The 14,438-nt window shown below is 30.0% G+C and overlaps 1 protein-coding gene across 1 annotated transcript in view; it reads right to left on the bottom strand.

Annotated features, from left to right (window-relative positions):
* Window positions 1–375: 375 nt before the first annotated feature.
* Window positions 376–14,438, bottom strand: part of X11Lbeta — a 280,311-nt gene continuing 266,248 nt past the window's right edge. Inside the window, exons 6-13 of the mRNA XM_065507596.1 lie at window positions 13,625–14,347; window positions 11,891–12,659; window positions 10,863–11,399; window positions 9,852–10,802; window positions 7,762–7,892; window positions 5,197–5,964; window positions 4,982–5,122; window positions 376–4,027 (exon numbers count right to left, since the gene is read on the bottom strand). Coding sequence (XP_065363668.1) covers window positions 3,956–4,027; window positions 4,982–5,122; window positions 5,197–5,964; window positions 7,762–7,892; window positions 9,852–10,802; window positions 10,863–11,399; window positions 11,891–12,659; window positions 13,625–14,347 — 4,092 coding nt within the window. The 3' untranslated portion in view covers window positions 376–3,955. The remainder of the gene's footprint in view (window positions 4,028–4,981; window positions 5,123–5,196; window positions 5,965–7,761; window positions 7,893–9,851; window positions 10,803–10,862; window positions 11,400–11,890; window positions 12,660–13,624; window positions 14,348–14,438) is intronic.

The raw sequence follows: 14,438 nt of genomic DNA on the forward strand, positions 1-14,438 counted from the left end.
TATATAATGTCATTATTTTAAATGCAGTGCATTGTGTACAAAGCATTAAAGATATATTTATTTAATATATATAATACATATTGGGTGGAAATACACAATAAATGACATAAAAATAGCTTTGAGTTGATTGGATATATTCGAATTTTCTTGTAGTCCTTTCGGTTTGACTTTGCTACTTTTATGCTTTTTATTTTGTATAATATTTTTTTGTATAAATGAGATGATTATATATCCAATATTTTTTAAATCAATTGTTTTTTTTTTGTTTTGTATATATGAAATAACATTATCCATTTCTTGGTTTTTGTTTGGTTTTAAATAAAATATAGAAAAAGCTTTTAAAAAATAGTTTCTTATTCATTCAATATGATTAAATTTGTTTGATCGTAAATATGATTTTATTATAAATTTCTTCTTTTTTTTAAATATTTTTTTTTTGTATTAAATATGTAACTTTAAATACTTAAACAACATTGAATTGTCATTATAAAAGAATTTAATTTGTTATTTGTTTTAGTATGTTTCTTAATTTGTAAATATGGTTATTACATTATTTTCTTTTAAATGTCTTTTATTTTACGGTATTTAAACAAATATATATATATATTTTTTATAAATATAAATTAATTAATTAATTACAACATTGAAACTAAGCTTTGGTTTCTATTTATTTTCTTTTTCGTTTAATAAATATGGCCTAAGGTTTGTATTTGTCAGTATCTGTGTATATTTAGGCATGTAAATCCGTATTACATAACTCAATAATAACTTTAACAAATTCTAAAGAATTCGCTTTAATATAATGGCATTTTGTCTTCTATACCAATCCCTGTTCAAATATTTATCTAATGAGTTCTTTTGTTAGCGTTGACTAGTTTAAACAAATTTACCATAAGATAAATATCCAGTTTGGGTGTATTGAAAAGCTAAAATTTGCAGGAGGCGTAAGTTGCCTTGATTAATATTTTAGAAGCCAGTATACTAAGATAAACTGTTGGAAATTTGTGCGAAAAAAAGAACCCAATGGTCATTAAGTAGTGCTTCTCATTAAATTATGGCAGATGTAATCAAATTGTGCCATAAATTTGAAATATAAGACTCTAATGTAAATACATATTTTGTTTTATTCAATTTATTAACGAATGCAGAATGTTTTGAAAGAGTAATATGAAAATCAGTTAAGTATGTATATTGGCAAGTAAGTTAATTTGGAATGTGTAATTGTACCCATATTTTGGCTATTATTTAAATTTTCGATGCTACCCAAAGGTAAAATTGTTCTTCGTCATCTATAAATTAAATGATGAAATTTTGAGCAAAATCGGTTAATGTTTAACCTTGCTTTTATAAAGCAAAACTGCCTATAGCATGTAGCGATATTATGCTAAAAACATTAAGCAGAAAGCTGAGATCATGTGCTTTTCATTGATATCAATACAAGCGTTTAAAAATAATTGTTATGTAATTTCAATTAAGTTCTCCTAGTACCAAATAATATTTCGACAATCATTTTTAATGGAGGAAAACCGAAAACAATTTTTTGAAATTGAAAATATTGGGTTTAAGTGGTCATAACTCTCAGTTGGGCTAACGGATTCCCATGATGTTGTTACTCATTGGAAGTGTAAGGAAGTCAGCTATCTGATAAAATAAGTTTCATTTGAATACATCAAATATTTTTATAATTAGATGCGAGTTTCTAAAATATCACGCTTCAACAACCACTTATGGTAAGCGTTAAAAACATTTTTCATATTGAGGAGAAAGCCGAATTCAAGAGCTTTTCATTGATACCAATATCACTAAAATCGGTTAAGCCGTTCAAAATTTATAAGCATTTAAACATTTTTAAATTTACAATTTCAACCTACTACTCAATTCTGATCTCCTGGAACCAAAAAATGGTTAGGCCATAATTTTCCAAGTTATTTTGATTGGAGAAAAACCCGATATCGTCGGCTTTATGACATGGAAATATTGGGTTCAAGTGGTCATAACTTTCATTTGGCTTAACGGATTTTGCACTCATTGGAAGCGTAAAGAAATTAGCTATCTAATAAAATAAGTTTCATTTGAATACATCTAATAGTTTTATAATTAGAAGCGTTTCTAAAAAGTTTCTAAAATTTCACGATCAAGCAACAGCTTTCTACCTACTATTCAAAAAAATCAAAAACTTCCTTTTTACACTGAAAATAAGCTATTTGAAAAACTAAGTTTAACTTAAATATATAGTTAGAAACGAGTTTCTACAATTTCACGTTTCCCAATTAAATGTTGAAACAAATTAAGTTAAAATTGATATTAAATATTAGAAAGTAAACCATGGAATGTTTTTTTTAATTTTAACAAGTTTGTGATTAATTTGATTTGCTCGAAATCCGCCAATTTCAAATCGGTCTTCACTCTAACCTTTTAACCTATCAATAAGAATGGAAAATAATTTTATAAAGTTTTTGAAATTTTGTTTAAAAACTATTTTGAAAATGAAAAATTTTAAATTTTGTGATTTTTTTAATTGGATTTTTTCAACATTTAATTTTGAGAATATTGCTACTTTTGACCAAAACTCCAAACTTCAAATAAAATGTGCAACCTCTAAATGTTATTAGATTTTGCTCAAATTTTCCATATTTGGTTTTTAAATAACGGAGAACAATTTTAGATCTTAGATGCATCGGAAATCCCATAAAGTGAAAAATATGGGCCACCCTAGTGTAATGGGTACGTAATGTTTGTCGGACAAATATCCCTTTTTTAATTTTAAAATTTCTAACTTGAGTCTTTACACTTGCGGAAATATGTTGTATATGTAAGTCAGTAGTAATTATAAAAAATTATAGTAGATTTATATCTTATAAACATTTTAATCATTCTATATAAGTAAGTATGTATGTATGTATATTATTAATGAGGATACAATGTAACAATTCAGTATCTATTCATCTTAAATAAATCGTTTTTTTTTCTTTTTTAAATAAAGAAAATTATAAATACTTATTGATTTTATAATATGGGAATGGGAAAAGTTTGGAACATTAAATAGGAGCAGGAGGAGTGTTTTGTTAATTTGTTAATTACTTAATTTGCCTTTTTAAACTATAAAATAATAACTAAGCTACACATATAATTTGTTTTCTTTTTTTATGTAATTATTTATGTTAAAGGACGCTAAAATTTTCCATTCAAAAAGGTCATCATTGTTGTTAATTTTTCTTTGTGTTGTATCTTTGTTTTCATTTCATTTCAATATTATTTTGTTTTCAATAATAATTATTATTTTTTCTTAAGAAAAAAACAAGAAGAGAAATAAAGCGAGTGTTTGTTTATTATGTATAGTAAATTTTAGTTATAAATGGAGTTTTATTTTTATAGTTTTTTTCTTATTTTTTTTTTTTAATTTTCAAAGTGGAACTAGTGGTATTAAATGTTTGTTTTTTTTTTTGTAATACTTCTGAAGCATTTTGTTTTTTTGTTTTGAAAATTTTAGCTCTATTTATGGACGTCTATATTTAAAAAAAGAGTTTTTTTTGTTAACATAATTTGTTAGAATTTGTTTTTTTTTTAGCTTTTTCTTAGAAGGTTTAATACTAATCAATTTCAAATTAATTAAGTTTTCTTAATTCAATTATTTAGTTAACAATTTATATAGTTTGTTAGTATGTTTTGTATATATATATAAATACATATACAAATGTATGTATATGTTAGTGTTTTATGTATGTATGTATTAGTACATGACCAAGATTTACAGTTAAATATATTTATGTATTTATGTAAGTATGTATGTATGTATATAATTAGTTTACGAGTATATATATTTATACGAGAGACTATGTATGTATGTATTTATTATGTACCTTAAATATTCTAGAGACTTCAGTTATTTTTACTGCCATATTTGGTTGTTTTTTGTTTTATAGATGACTTTGACTTGCCTTAACACAAATTGTATTTATATATAAATTGGATTTTCCTGACCGGTTAATAGGCGGAACATAGATGTAGGCATGGTTTTCATAAGTATCTGAAAATATATTAATAAAATAATTTTGTTTTAAATCGTTCTTTCTTAATTTTTATACCCGTTTTTAATGCGTTTGTGCAGATATTTGTAACGCCCAAAAATATTGGCCTAACACCAACCTTAAAGTATACCGATCGACTTAGAATCACTTTCTGAGTCGATTAAACGATGTCCGTCCGTTCGTCCGTCTGTCCATGTAAACCTTGTGCGCAAAGTACAGGTCGCAATGTTAAAGACATTTCGATCAAAGTTGGTACATATAACATGGCCAATTACAAAAATTAATTATTTTTAAAACCTTTTTCTCCGTTTTAGAAATTTCGGTATTTAAATAAAAACAATGGCAAAACCACGTCACTACGTTCGATTTTCACACTAATTCGAATTTAAAATTTTTCTTCACGAAAAATTACAACATCATACTCCATACATTTATGCTAAATGTTGTTTTGATAAAGCTAACTTATTTTTCAGAATTGAATTTCAAAATAATCCAATTAAATTTCACAATTTTCCATTATCTTCCAATTGTATTTCAGAATTTAGAAAATTCTAAAAACAATTAGAAAATTCTGAAATATATTTGGACATTTCTGAAATTCAATTGGAAATTTCTGAAATATAATTGGAAATTGCTGAACTACAATTGGAAACTTCTGAAATACAATTTAAAATGCTATATAATAATAACTGATTTTGAAAAACGAAAAAAGGCTCCGTAAAATCACATCAATCATTATAAATTTCAGTAAAATTGGTTTATAAATGGCAGAGATATAAGCAAGTATTTTTATATATATGTCTCTCGAATAGTGGTTCTGTACGAATTTGACTACGTTCCATTACCGTAATGTCCACGTACTATATATTATATAGAGTGGGCGAATATAAATAATCTCACAAATGTAGCCCATTATTTTAATACTGAAATAAACATATAATATTATTTCTTACCTCTCCAACTGAAGTGGCTAAAAGATTTACAATTTTCTCATGCGGTACAGCCACCACACTTTGATTATTTATTTCTATAATACGATGGCCCACGCGTACTCCACCTCTTTCGGCAATGCCACCACGAAGTAAACTACAAATCTGAAAATAATTAAGAGACAATATAAATAATCAAGAAGATAATAAAAAATAATAATAAGCCTATTACAACTTACCACACCATTTTGTACACTAAAACCAAGTTGATATTTAGTTTCGGGTCTTTTAATTTTAACCTCTACCACTGGCGGACAAGGTACAACGGTGAATTTGACTACAGTTTGATTTTTGGTATTCTTTATGTATGTCTGACACGTTGAGAGAGGCAAGCCAACTAAACTCAAACCATTTATAGCTATTAATTGATCGCCAATATTCAATTGACCACATCTAGCCGCCGCACCAGTGGACATAAGATTTGCTATGACAACCGTAGGTAGCATTGAACCCCAACCGGATTCCACAATTACTACACCCAAAATTTCACCCTTTGCCTTAGGCACCACCACCTCCTTTTGTAGCTCTTTTTTAGCAAAAATTTCCAATTCATCACCGAATATCTCCTGACTATTTAACACTTCTTGATAGTCCATTTCTTTGACAAAACGATGGTCTTCAATGCCATTCGCTTTAAGGAATTCCATATAGGCCACCTGGAAGGCTTGGCCAATCGATTGGGCAATAAATTGTGCTTCGTCACTTTCAAAAACGTGACATATCATTTTGGGCGTTCGATTCGGTTTGGGGGCATCATCAATATCTTGAGGCACAAAGCGACGACGAGCCATCAATACTACTAAATCGCCAATATCGGCTATATAGGAAATAGTACGTAGTGCATGATCCATCATGATTTCTTTTAAATCCGTATTTAAAACCATTATCTTTTCAGTTGATATAAATAAATCGACCTCGGTACTGGGTTGTACATCACCATCGGGAGCCTGCAAATAGTGTAAATATAAGAATGAATTAGTTTCACTGGAACGATGATCTTTCATATTAGATATTAGGTTTTAATGTTTAAAAGTAGTGTTTCAAATAAGTATGTACAACAAAATAATTTAAAAGCTTATGCCAAGTGATTGAAACAAAAAAATAAAACGTAAAACGATTTATGCTGATCTAAATGAAAGATTTTACTTACCAGTGCCTATTTGGAAGATGTTTTTAAAGTAGGCCAAAGTTTTAGTTCCATGATTTCAATATACATATACATAAAAAATACAAGATAGTTATAAAGTTGGTTAATATTAATTAATTTTATGGCATTTAATCGATTTAAATATTGTAAATTCAAAGAAAGTAGTGTAAATTTCAAACTTTATATTAAACGATTAAAAACAATTCCAATTCTCGTTTTTATTTATACCTCAAACGATTTAAATGAATTCAGACAAAGTTGTTAATTTCAAATTTTAAGTAATAATAATTTGTGCTGAAATTGTATGTAACATTTTATTATAACTATTATAATAAAACCAAATCATTTTGTTTTCTTTTCAATTCACAAGGTCATGTCATCTTGTCATAATGTCCTAATATTTCACAATGGTTTGAAATGCATTTCAAGCTAAAAAAGTCCTAAAATAATACTACTCTGGTATGTTTATTGTGTGATCGTTACCAACCAGCAGAGACCAGCGCCGAACGCCTAAGAGTCGGTTAAGGCGAGCCGCCGAGTCGTGAAATAATAGGACATTATGATTAATACGAGACCTTGTGAATTGACCAAATATGAATAGTATTAAAAATTGTGAAATCATATACTAATGACTTATGGTTTTGTCATTTCGACATTGAAAATAGAGAAATATTGCACAATTCACGTAATTACTTTTGAACTAGCTTGAAGAGATCTAATATCCAGCAATTCGATTCAGTCAAGTTACCGACCAAAAGCAGTATTGAACTCATTGGAAAAATTCAGAACGAATGAAATTGTATTTATAAATAATCAATTTTAAGTCCCATTGCACACTGATATAAAAACTTTTTATTTTGGAATTAATTCGGTTGCTTGTGAACGATTGGAGATATCATAATGAAATTTCATGTAGTCACTGATGAGTTGACTTGTGTTTAGTTGTAGTTGGTATGGGGATTAGTTGGCGGCCCCCAAAGTTGCCGCCCACTAGACCCCATTCCATCTACGAACCCATGTAAATTCACATCAAAACACCTCAGCACTGATACGATCTTTCACAAGCTGTCCGATTATTTCCAAAATAAAAGTTTCTTAAACATTGTGCATTGTTCTACAATCCTGCTCTTTTAAAATATCATATATTTGTCATTAAAAACTTCAAAATCGAAATGTATGGCAATGACGATTAAGGCCATAGCTCATTTTCATATTACTTTTTTTTAGTTAACTATATACTTAAAAATTGAAAATGTCATATGCGGACTGATTTATTAAAATGAAAAGATGTTTAGGAAATGTATCATATCATCCTCTAAAAAATTTGCAACCATTTGAATCCGTCATTGCGATATTTTAATTTAATCTTTATATGAAAATATGTATGAATGCATGATTAATTAAAATAATGCAAGGATCAACAGAATATAAGTGAAAATATTTATTTTGAACAGTAAAATGATTAGCAGGTATCAGGCCAATTATTATACTACTAAAGAAATTATAAAAATATGTTTCTTAAATATTTAATTTTTAAAGCAATAAAAATGTTATGAAATTTGAAAAATGTTATAAAAACACATTTAAATGCACTCACCTTAATTCTAGAAACTGCCTCTTCTGCCTGCATCATTCTGGTCGATTTGGTGGGCTGACCTTCGCACACCAGCTGCGTAGAACCCAAATATTTTGCACGAAATAGAACACCTTCGATTAACACTGCACCACCTGATATTTTCCAATAAGGAATTTCAAATTAAAATATAATTTTAAAAAAACAATAGAGTTAGTGGAAATTTGCATCATGTTGTGTTTTTGTTTTTTGGTTACTAAAGAAATGGAAAACAACTACAACTAAAAATGAGTAAATTATCTACATAAAAAAATGAGAACATTTGTTTAATTGTTAAAAAATTAAATTATAGCTTACAAAGTATAAACATTTGTTAATCGGTAGACATCAAGAGATCGAGAGTTTAAGCAGTTACACAAATTGTTAATTATTTATATTTTTTAGATATTTTATGTAAACGGAAATTGGAACGGAAGGCATGCAAAAGTAAACATTTCATAAAAATATATATATATTCATGATTAGCAAATTATTTATCACAATTTTTCACAAAAGTTATTATTACAAATTATAATAATAAGTAAAAACATCTAAAATGTTTTCAATATAATTATTTTCTAAACGAAAAAAAAGATGTAAATGGCTGGAAATGTTGGTTATATGTAGGTAAACAAATTTCAAAAAAAAAAAATTTTGAACTTATGTTTTTCAAAATATTTTGAAATTTTTAAAAGTAAAATTGATTTACTGGTCTGCATTCAGAATGCTAGCAACAATTTCGTAACATTTTTTTATATTTTTAGCACAAAAATAAAAATGTTGCTATCACTTGAATGCGGCATTTTTTTTTAATTTGAATACCGCCACAGAAAATTTATTAATATGTAAAACGGACGACCAATTAACAAAATAAACTTCTTAAATTGTTTAAAGCTGCCACCATAGAGGTGAAGAGTATTATGAGTTTTTACTGATGATTTTAATGGCCCTTAATTTGCATATGGGAGGGATATCGATTTTAGAAAATTAAATACAAAACCTAGTTTTAATCGTAAGTTTTTTTCAACATTTACTTTTTTAGTTTATTTTTAAAATATTGCTACTTTGACCCCAAACTTCAAATAAAATGTGCAACCTCTTAATGTTATCCGATTTTGCTAGAATTTTTAGATGGTGGAGAACAATTTAAGACCTTGAGAGCATCCAAAAATCTAAAAAGTGCAAACTAAGAGCCATCATACTGTCCATGTAAACTTTATGCAAAACGAACAGGTCGAAATTTTGAAAATATTTCGGAATAAGGGTTTATCACCACCACCAACATTTTGTGAAGATCGGACAATAATTATATACTATGTTATTTGTTTAAAAATTATATATAACTATTAGGTTTATTACACTAATAACTAACATTTATATTAAAAAGTTAGGATAATATATCGTGGGACTATATTTAATACCCTCTATCTTAAATTTTCTTGAAAATGATTTTTTGATGGCAAAATAAAACTAAAAAAAAATATATTTTTGCCATTTTTATTGTAAATTTTAGTAATTATCTATCTTAATTTTTTTTTGTATATTTCTGAATGCAAAATCCTCCATCTTTTTAGATAATTACATTTTAATTCCATTATATTAAATATTTTCTACTTGCAACATATGTTTTCTTATTACTTTGGATCACGAATCCAGACAAATATTTTAAATTTCGATATATCGCCTATTTTATGTTTATACATTAATGTATTTTACAGCCGGAATAAATACTGTGTAAATATCGAAAGTATACAATAAATGTTGACTAAATAAAATGCTTTTTGACTCTCCTGAAAATTTGAGTTTTCTAAGATCGAGGGTTTTAAATACAGTCCCACGATATATTCTACATTATAAACACAAAAGCAACACATTACATAATTAAAGTTTAACTAACAATATTAAATAATCCTCTATTTCCATTTCCACTACCATTTACATTTTTTTTTGAACTTTACTTTTTTAGCTACAAATAAAAGTTTATCTCATTTTTTTTCACTAAAATTGGTATTACGACTTTTTCAAACGACAACACTCTACAAATGTTTGTCACGAAGATAAACCCAATAATTTACCTTCTTTGTTCTTACTCTTTTTAACTTTTTTCTCGCCTGTAGTGCTACCGGAACCAGAACCGATACTACTGCCATTGCCGCCAGTATTGCCAGTTGCACTATTTACACCATTACCGCTGGCCGTACTGCTATTGCCACTGGTGGGTCCAATGCCATTGTCGATTTCCTTTTTGAGACAACCTGAAGTCTCGGAGCCGCCGGGTGAACCCAAAGTGAGGCCACAATCTTGTATGTCAATAGATTTGATGGGAGACTTATCGCTGTGCTCCGATGATGATAATGAACCACCAATATCGAGTAATTTGTTGGATGAATTTTTCGGCGGTATTGGCGGTGGGATTTCGGGCGTTGACGAGAGCAAAGCATTGTAACCATTACGGGTTTTGGTGCTGGGCACCTGTTTAGGTGAGATCTTCGAAAGCAAAGATCTCGCTGGTTTACGATCCCACGATTTGTTTTCATCGTAATAGCCCTGATCATCAAGCCTCTGGTGTCCCAAAAGACGATCGGTCTCTAAGTCGGTATCGACATCATCTTCATCAGCACTTAAGTTTTTCGAATGATTTTCCGAGGATTCCAATAGGGCCTTATTGCTGGCACTAACATCTAGATGGCGTGACAGCCAAACAGGAGAATTCATCACAGGCGATGGAGAACGTTGAACATTACGTTCTGGCAATGGTGGTGGTTGTGGTTGTGCTGTACGTTTAATTGTTGGCGAGGTATTCGTTTGTAGGCCACTACTACTGCTATTGCTAGTCGATGTCAAGGTGGTAGTAGTGTTCCCTTTAGTGGGCGAATTCGAATTGTTCGTACCCGTACGTGTCATATCCCTGTAAGGAGTTGGTTGTAAAATATCAGGCTCGGCCGAAAGAACATTGGGTTTACGATGTGGAGCAGGAGCCGGAGGTGGTGGTGTCATTTGCACCATATCATTGCGATGAAAAACACCTGGTTAGGAAAATAATAATTTTAATTTAATTTGTTTTTTATTTAATGTAAACCACTTACTTATTGAATATAAAGAATCCAAATCTGGATCAATATTTTTAAACACCTTATTATTGCTTATCGCACTTTGAGGACTTTGTCCTATCAGCTCCCTTTCTCGTGTATCTCTCATTTCAGGTTTGGATCTTACCGACTCTCTGCCAGAATCCTCCAACAAACCATTTATAGGACTTTCATTTTTACGCATATATGATGATGTATCATGTATGATATTGTTCGTCATGGTAGTTAATTTCTCAACGCCTACACTGCTTACTTCTGCGGCTGATATTGTTACATTACTCATGCTGTTTATGCTATTGTTGGTTGAAACGCGTTTCATGTCCATTAGCATGGAAATGCCACCACCCAGGGGTGTATGATGTATAGCTGAATTCTGTTGATTTAATAGATTATTTTGGTTGTTGTTCTCAGTATCCGATGTGTGACCCGAAGAGAGGCCATCTTCAAGTATAGGCATAGCGGAAGCGGCATAAAATTTAGCCGCATAATTCGAGCATGATGTGGAAACGCCACCATTTAATTCACCAGAAAGACCTTTTGGTTAAAGGAAGAAATTGTTTTAAAAGTGAATTTAATATTTCAATTACATTTAACACGTTCCCACTTGTATTTCATAAATTTCGAACAGTATTTCAGAATATCCTAATTGTATTTTAGAATTTTCCAATTGTTTTTCATAAATTTTCATTAGTGTTTCAGAATTTCTATTTGTATTTCAGAAATTTCCATTGAATTTTCTGAAATACAAATGAAAATATTTGAAATACAATTAGAATTTTCTGGAATACATTAGGAAAATTCTAAAATATAATTGGAATATTCTGATATTCAATTCGAAAATTCTAAAATTCAATATAATTGTAAATTTCTGAAATACCATTAGAAAGTTGCGAAATTCAATTGAAAATGCTGTAGTATATATAATAAAGATAAATACATAACATTCATTATCATTTTATATCACTTTTTCTAAATTATATCTAATATATCACCCAATACTCAGAAACGTTCTTTCTAATACTCACTGTCTAAATCGCCACAATTTGAATCATAATCGGTTGTCTCCGGTGAATAGCGATAATTTTGCCGGGAATTTGTGTTCATTTGATTATGATTGATGCCATCGATTTGTTGATCGATTTGTTCGCAACTACTGCGACTTGCCGAATCCAAAAAGAAGTCAAAATCACGCATCAACGGACTGCCAGTGAAATGACGTCGTGCATTGTGATGACGTGCGTTATGGCGATTGTTCATTAATGAGAAATTATGATGATTGTGTTCATCAATGCCTATAATGCTGCCACCATCGCCATCAACGTCCTGCTGGTGATGCAGCTTGGTATCATCATCATGTTCGTTAATATCCAAAATATCATGATTGATATCAACATCATCAATGTCATCCTCGCCATCGCCATTCTCATTGTAAGGACGATAGGAAAATTGTGTTGGCGACTGCAAGTGATTGCGATAATTAACATGATGTTGTTGTTGATGATGATTGTTCTGTTGATGACTATGATGCTGATTATGATGACTGTTGGTGGTGGTTTGTAAAGGTGTATGATGTTGCTGCTGTTGATGATAATGTTGTTGCTGCTGCAGTTGCTGTGAATGCTGATGATGTTGTGGTGTTTCATCATTGTTATCCTCATCATCTTCCTCCTCATCCTCTTCGTTTTCAACGTCCAATTGTATATCATCCTCATCATCTTCAACTTCCGCATCACCATCTGCTTCATCTTCCTCAATGTCACGTCCTAGATTTGTATGGAATTCATATTGTATATCCTGATTGCAGGAATAAATGAGATGCGACGTAGAGGAGAGAAATAACAATTGAAAATGAAAAATTACAATGATTTTCATTAAAAATACACACAAAAGAACAAGCACAATAAAAAAGAACATAAAAAATAATAATAATAATAATAATACAATCACTCAAGAACGACCATACACTTAATACCCTACACCACGAAGTTCAGTAATTAGTTTTTATTATAGAGTTTGTACTTATTTATAAAACTTTTTGGAGTTTCGTTGCTCCCTAGATATAAAATTGATATTCGTCATATAAAAACAAAATGCTGAAAATTAAATTTAAATTTGAACAGTAGTATGTGTAGTCTGTAAATACCTTAATGTACAAAATGAATTGAAGAAAATTTGCATTCGCCTTTTTGTAATGGATTTGAATGAAAGAAGAAACATATGATTCAATAAGGACTTCAATATATAACGAATTAATTGTAAAAGGACTGAATTCAATATGTTTGAAGTACAACGGAATTAAGCCTATTAATTCCTAATTAATTTTTTAATGTTTAAATTTAATCAAATAATTTGATTTTGAAAATTTAATTAAGAATTAATTCTTTCGAAACTTTGCTTTGTAATACAATAAACATTTGTTTAAGTTAAAGTAATTCTCATTTAGATAGTGGTGTAAACTTATTGGAAATGCAGAAATGCATTTTGTACACATCGGATCAATAGTTTGGAATTTCTATATGGGATTCATAATATTTTGCTTATCATTTGTACATTCACTAGCAATTCTAGTAAAAGTATTGAAATGATCACTGCAATGGAAATTAGCATCCCTATGAATGTAGGGTATTTATAAGGGCAACAATTGTTCGTTTAATTTTTTTTTTTTTAATATTTTACTATGGAATCTTCTTGTTTAACAATTCTTCGTATTATTTTTTTGTTTTTTATTTCTTTTGTATGAATAGTGGTATTATACTTACAATACTATCAACATCACTGCTATTTTCAATGATGGGCTTGTCATCGTTTGAGGGGCACTTAAAGAACTCTTCGAGTACCTTGCGAGTTTCCGAGAATTCATAAAGGTAATCAAAGGTTGATGACTTTGTGGGTATACTCAAGGGATTACTGCTGTTCATCATATTGGCTGCTGCCATCGATGCATTGGCAATATTTAAATGTGTCATTGTTGTGGCGGCTGCTGCTGCTGCGGTTGATGAATTTGCCGTTGCAGCGGCTACTACAGCCGCTATAGCAGCAGTTGTTGTTGGTGTCGTACAGCTAGTTGTTAGAGAAGAGGTTGTTGTGACCATTCCTCCTCGCTCAACACCAATAATATCCATATCCTGGTCGATCGGTGGTGGTGTGGGAGGACGGTCATTGGCAATGCCACCACTGCCTCCAATGCTAACACTGGCCGCTGCGCCAACTCCACTGCTGCCAACTAATAAATTGTTAGCTGTTGAAATGGCCTCCGGTGCAGTCAGATCTGATATTGTACCAATTTCCGATACATCATTGCTGGTATCTTCGGCATTGTTATCCGTAGTTGGTGACTGTTGTGGCAGCGTTTGAGAGTTAAACTGTTGTTGCTGTTGATGTTGATGTTGTTGCATCTGCATCTGCTGCTGCTGTTGTTGTTTGCTATTATAATTTAGCAACATAATCGGTGGTGTACTCTCACGTTGGGGCGATATGATACGCTAAAACAATGTTTGAGAAGACAAAAAAAAGTACAGATTAATGGAGGAAGGAAAGCAAGTACAACAAAAGGAAATTGTGTTTATTTTTAAT

This window comes from Calliphora vicina, chromosome 4, assembly GCF_958450345.1.
Source record: "Calliphora vicina chromosome 4, idCalVici1.1, whole genome shotgun sequence".
Taxonomy (NCBI): domain Eukaryota; kingdom Metazoa; phylum Arthropoda; class Insecta; order Diptera; family Calliphoridae; genus Calliphora; species Calliphora vicina.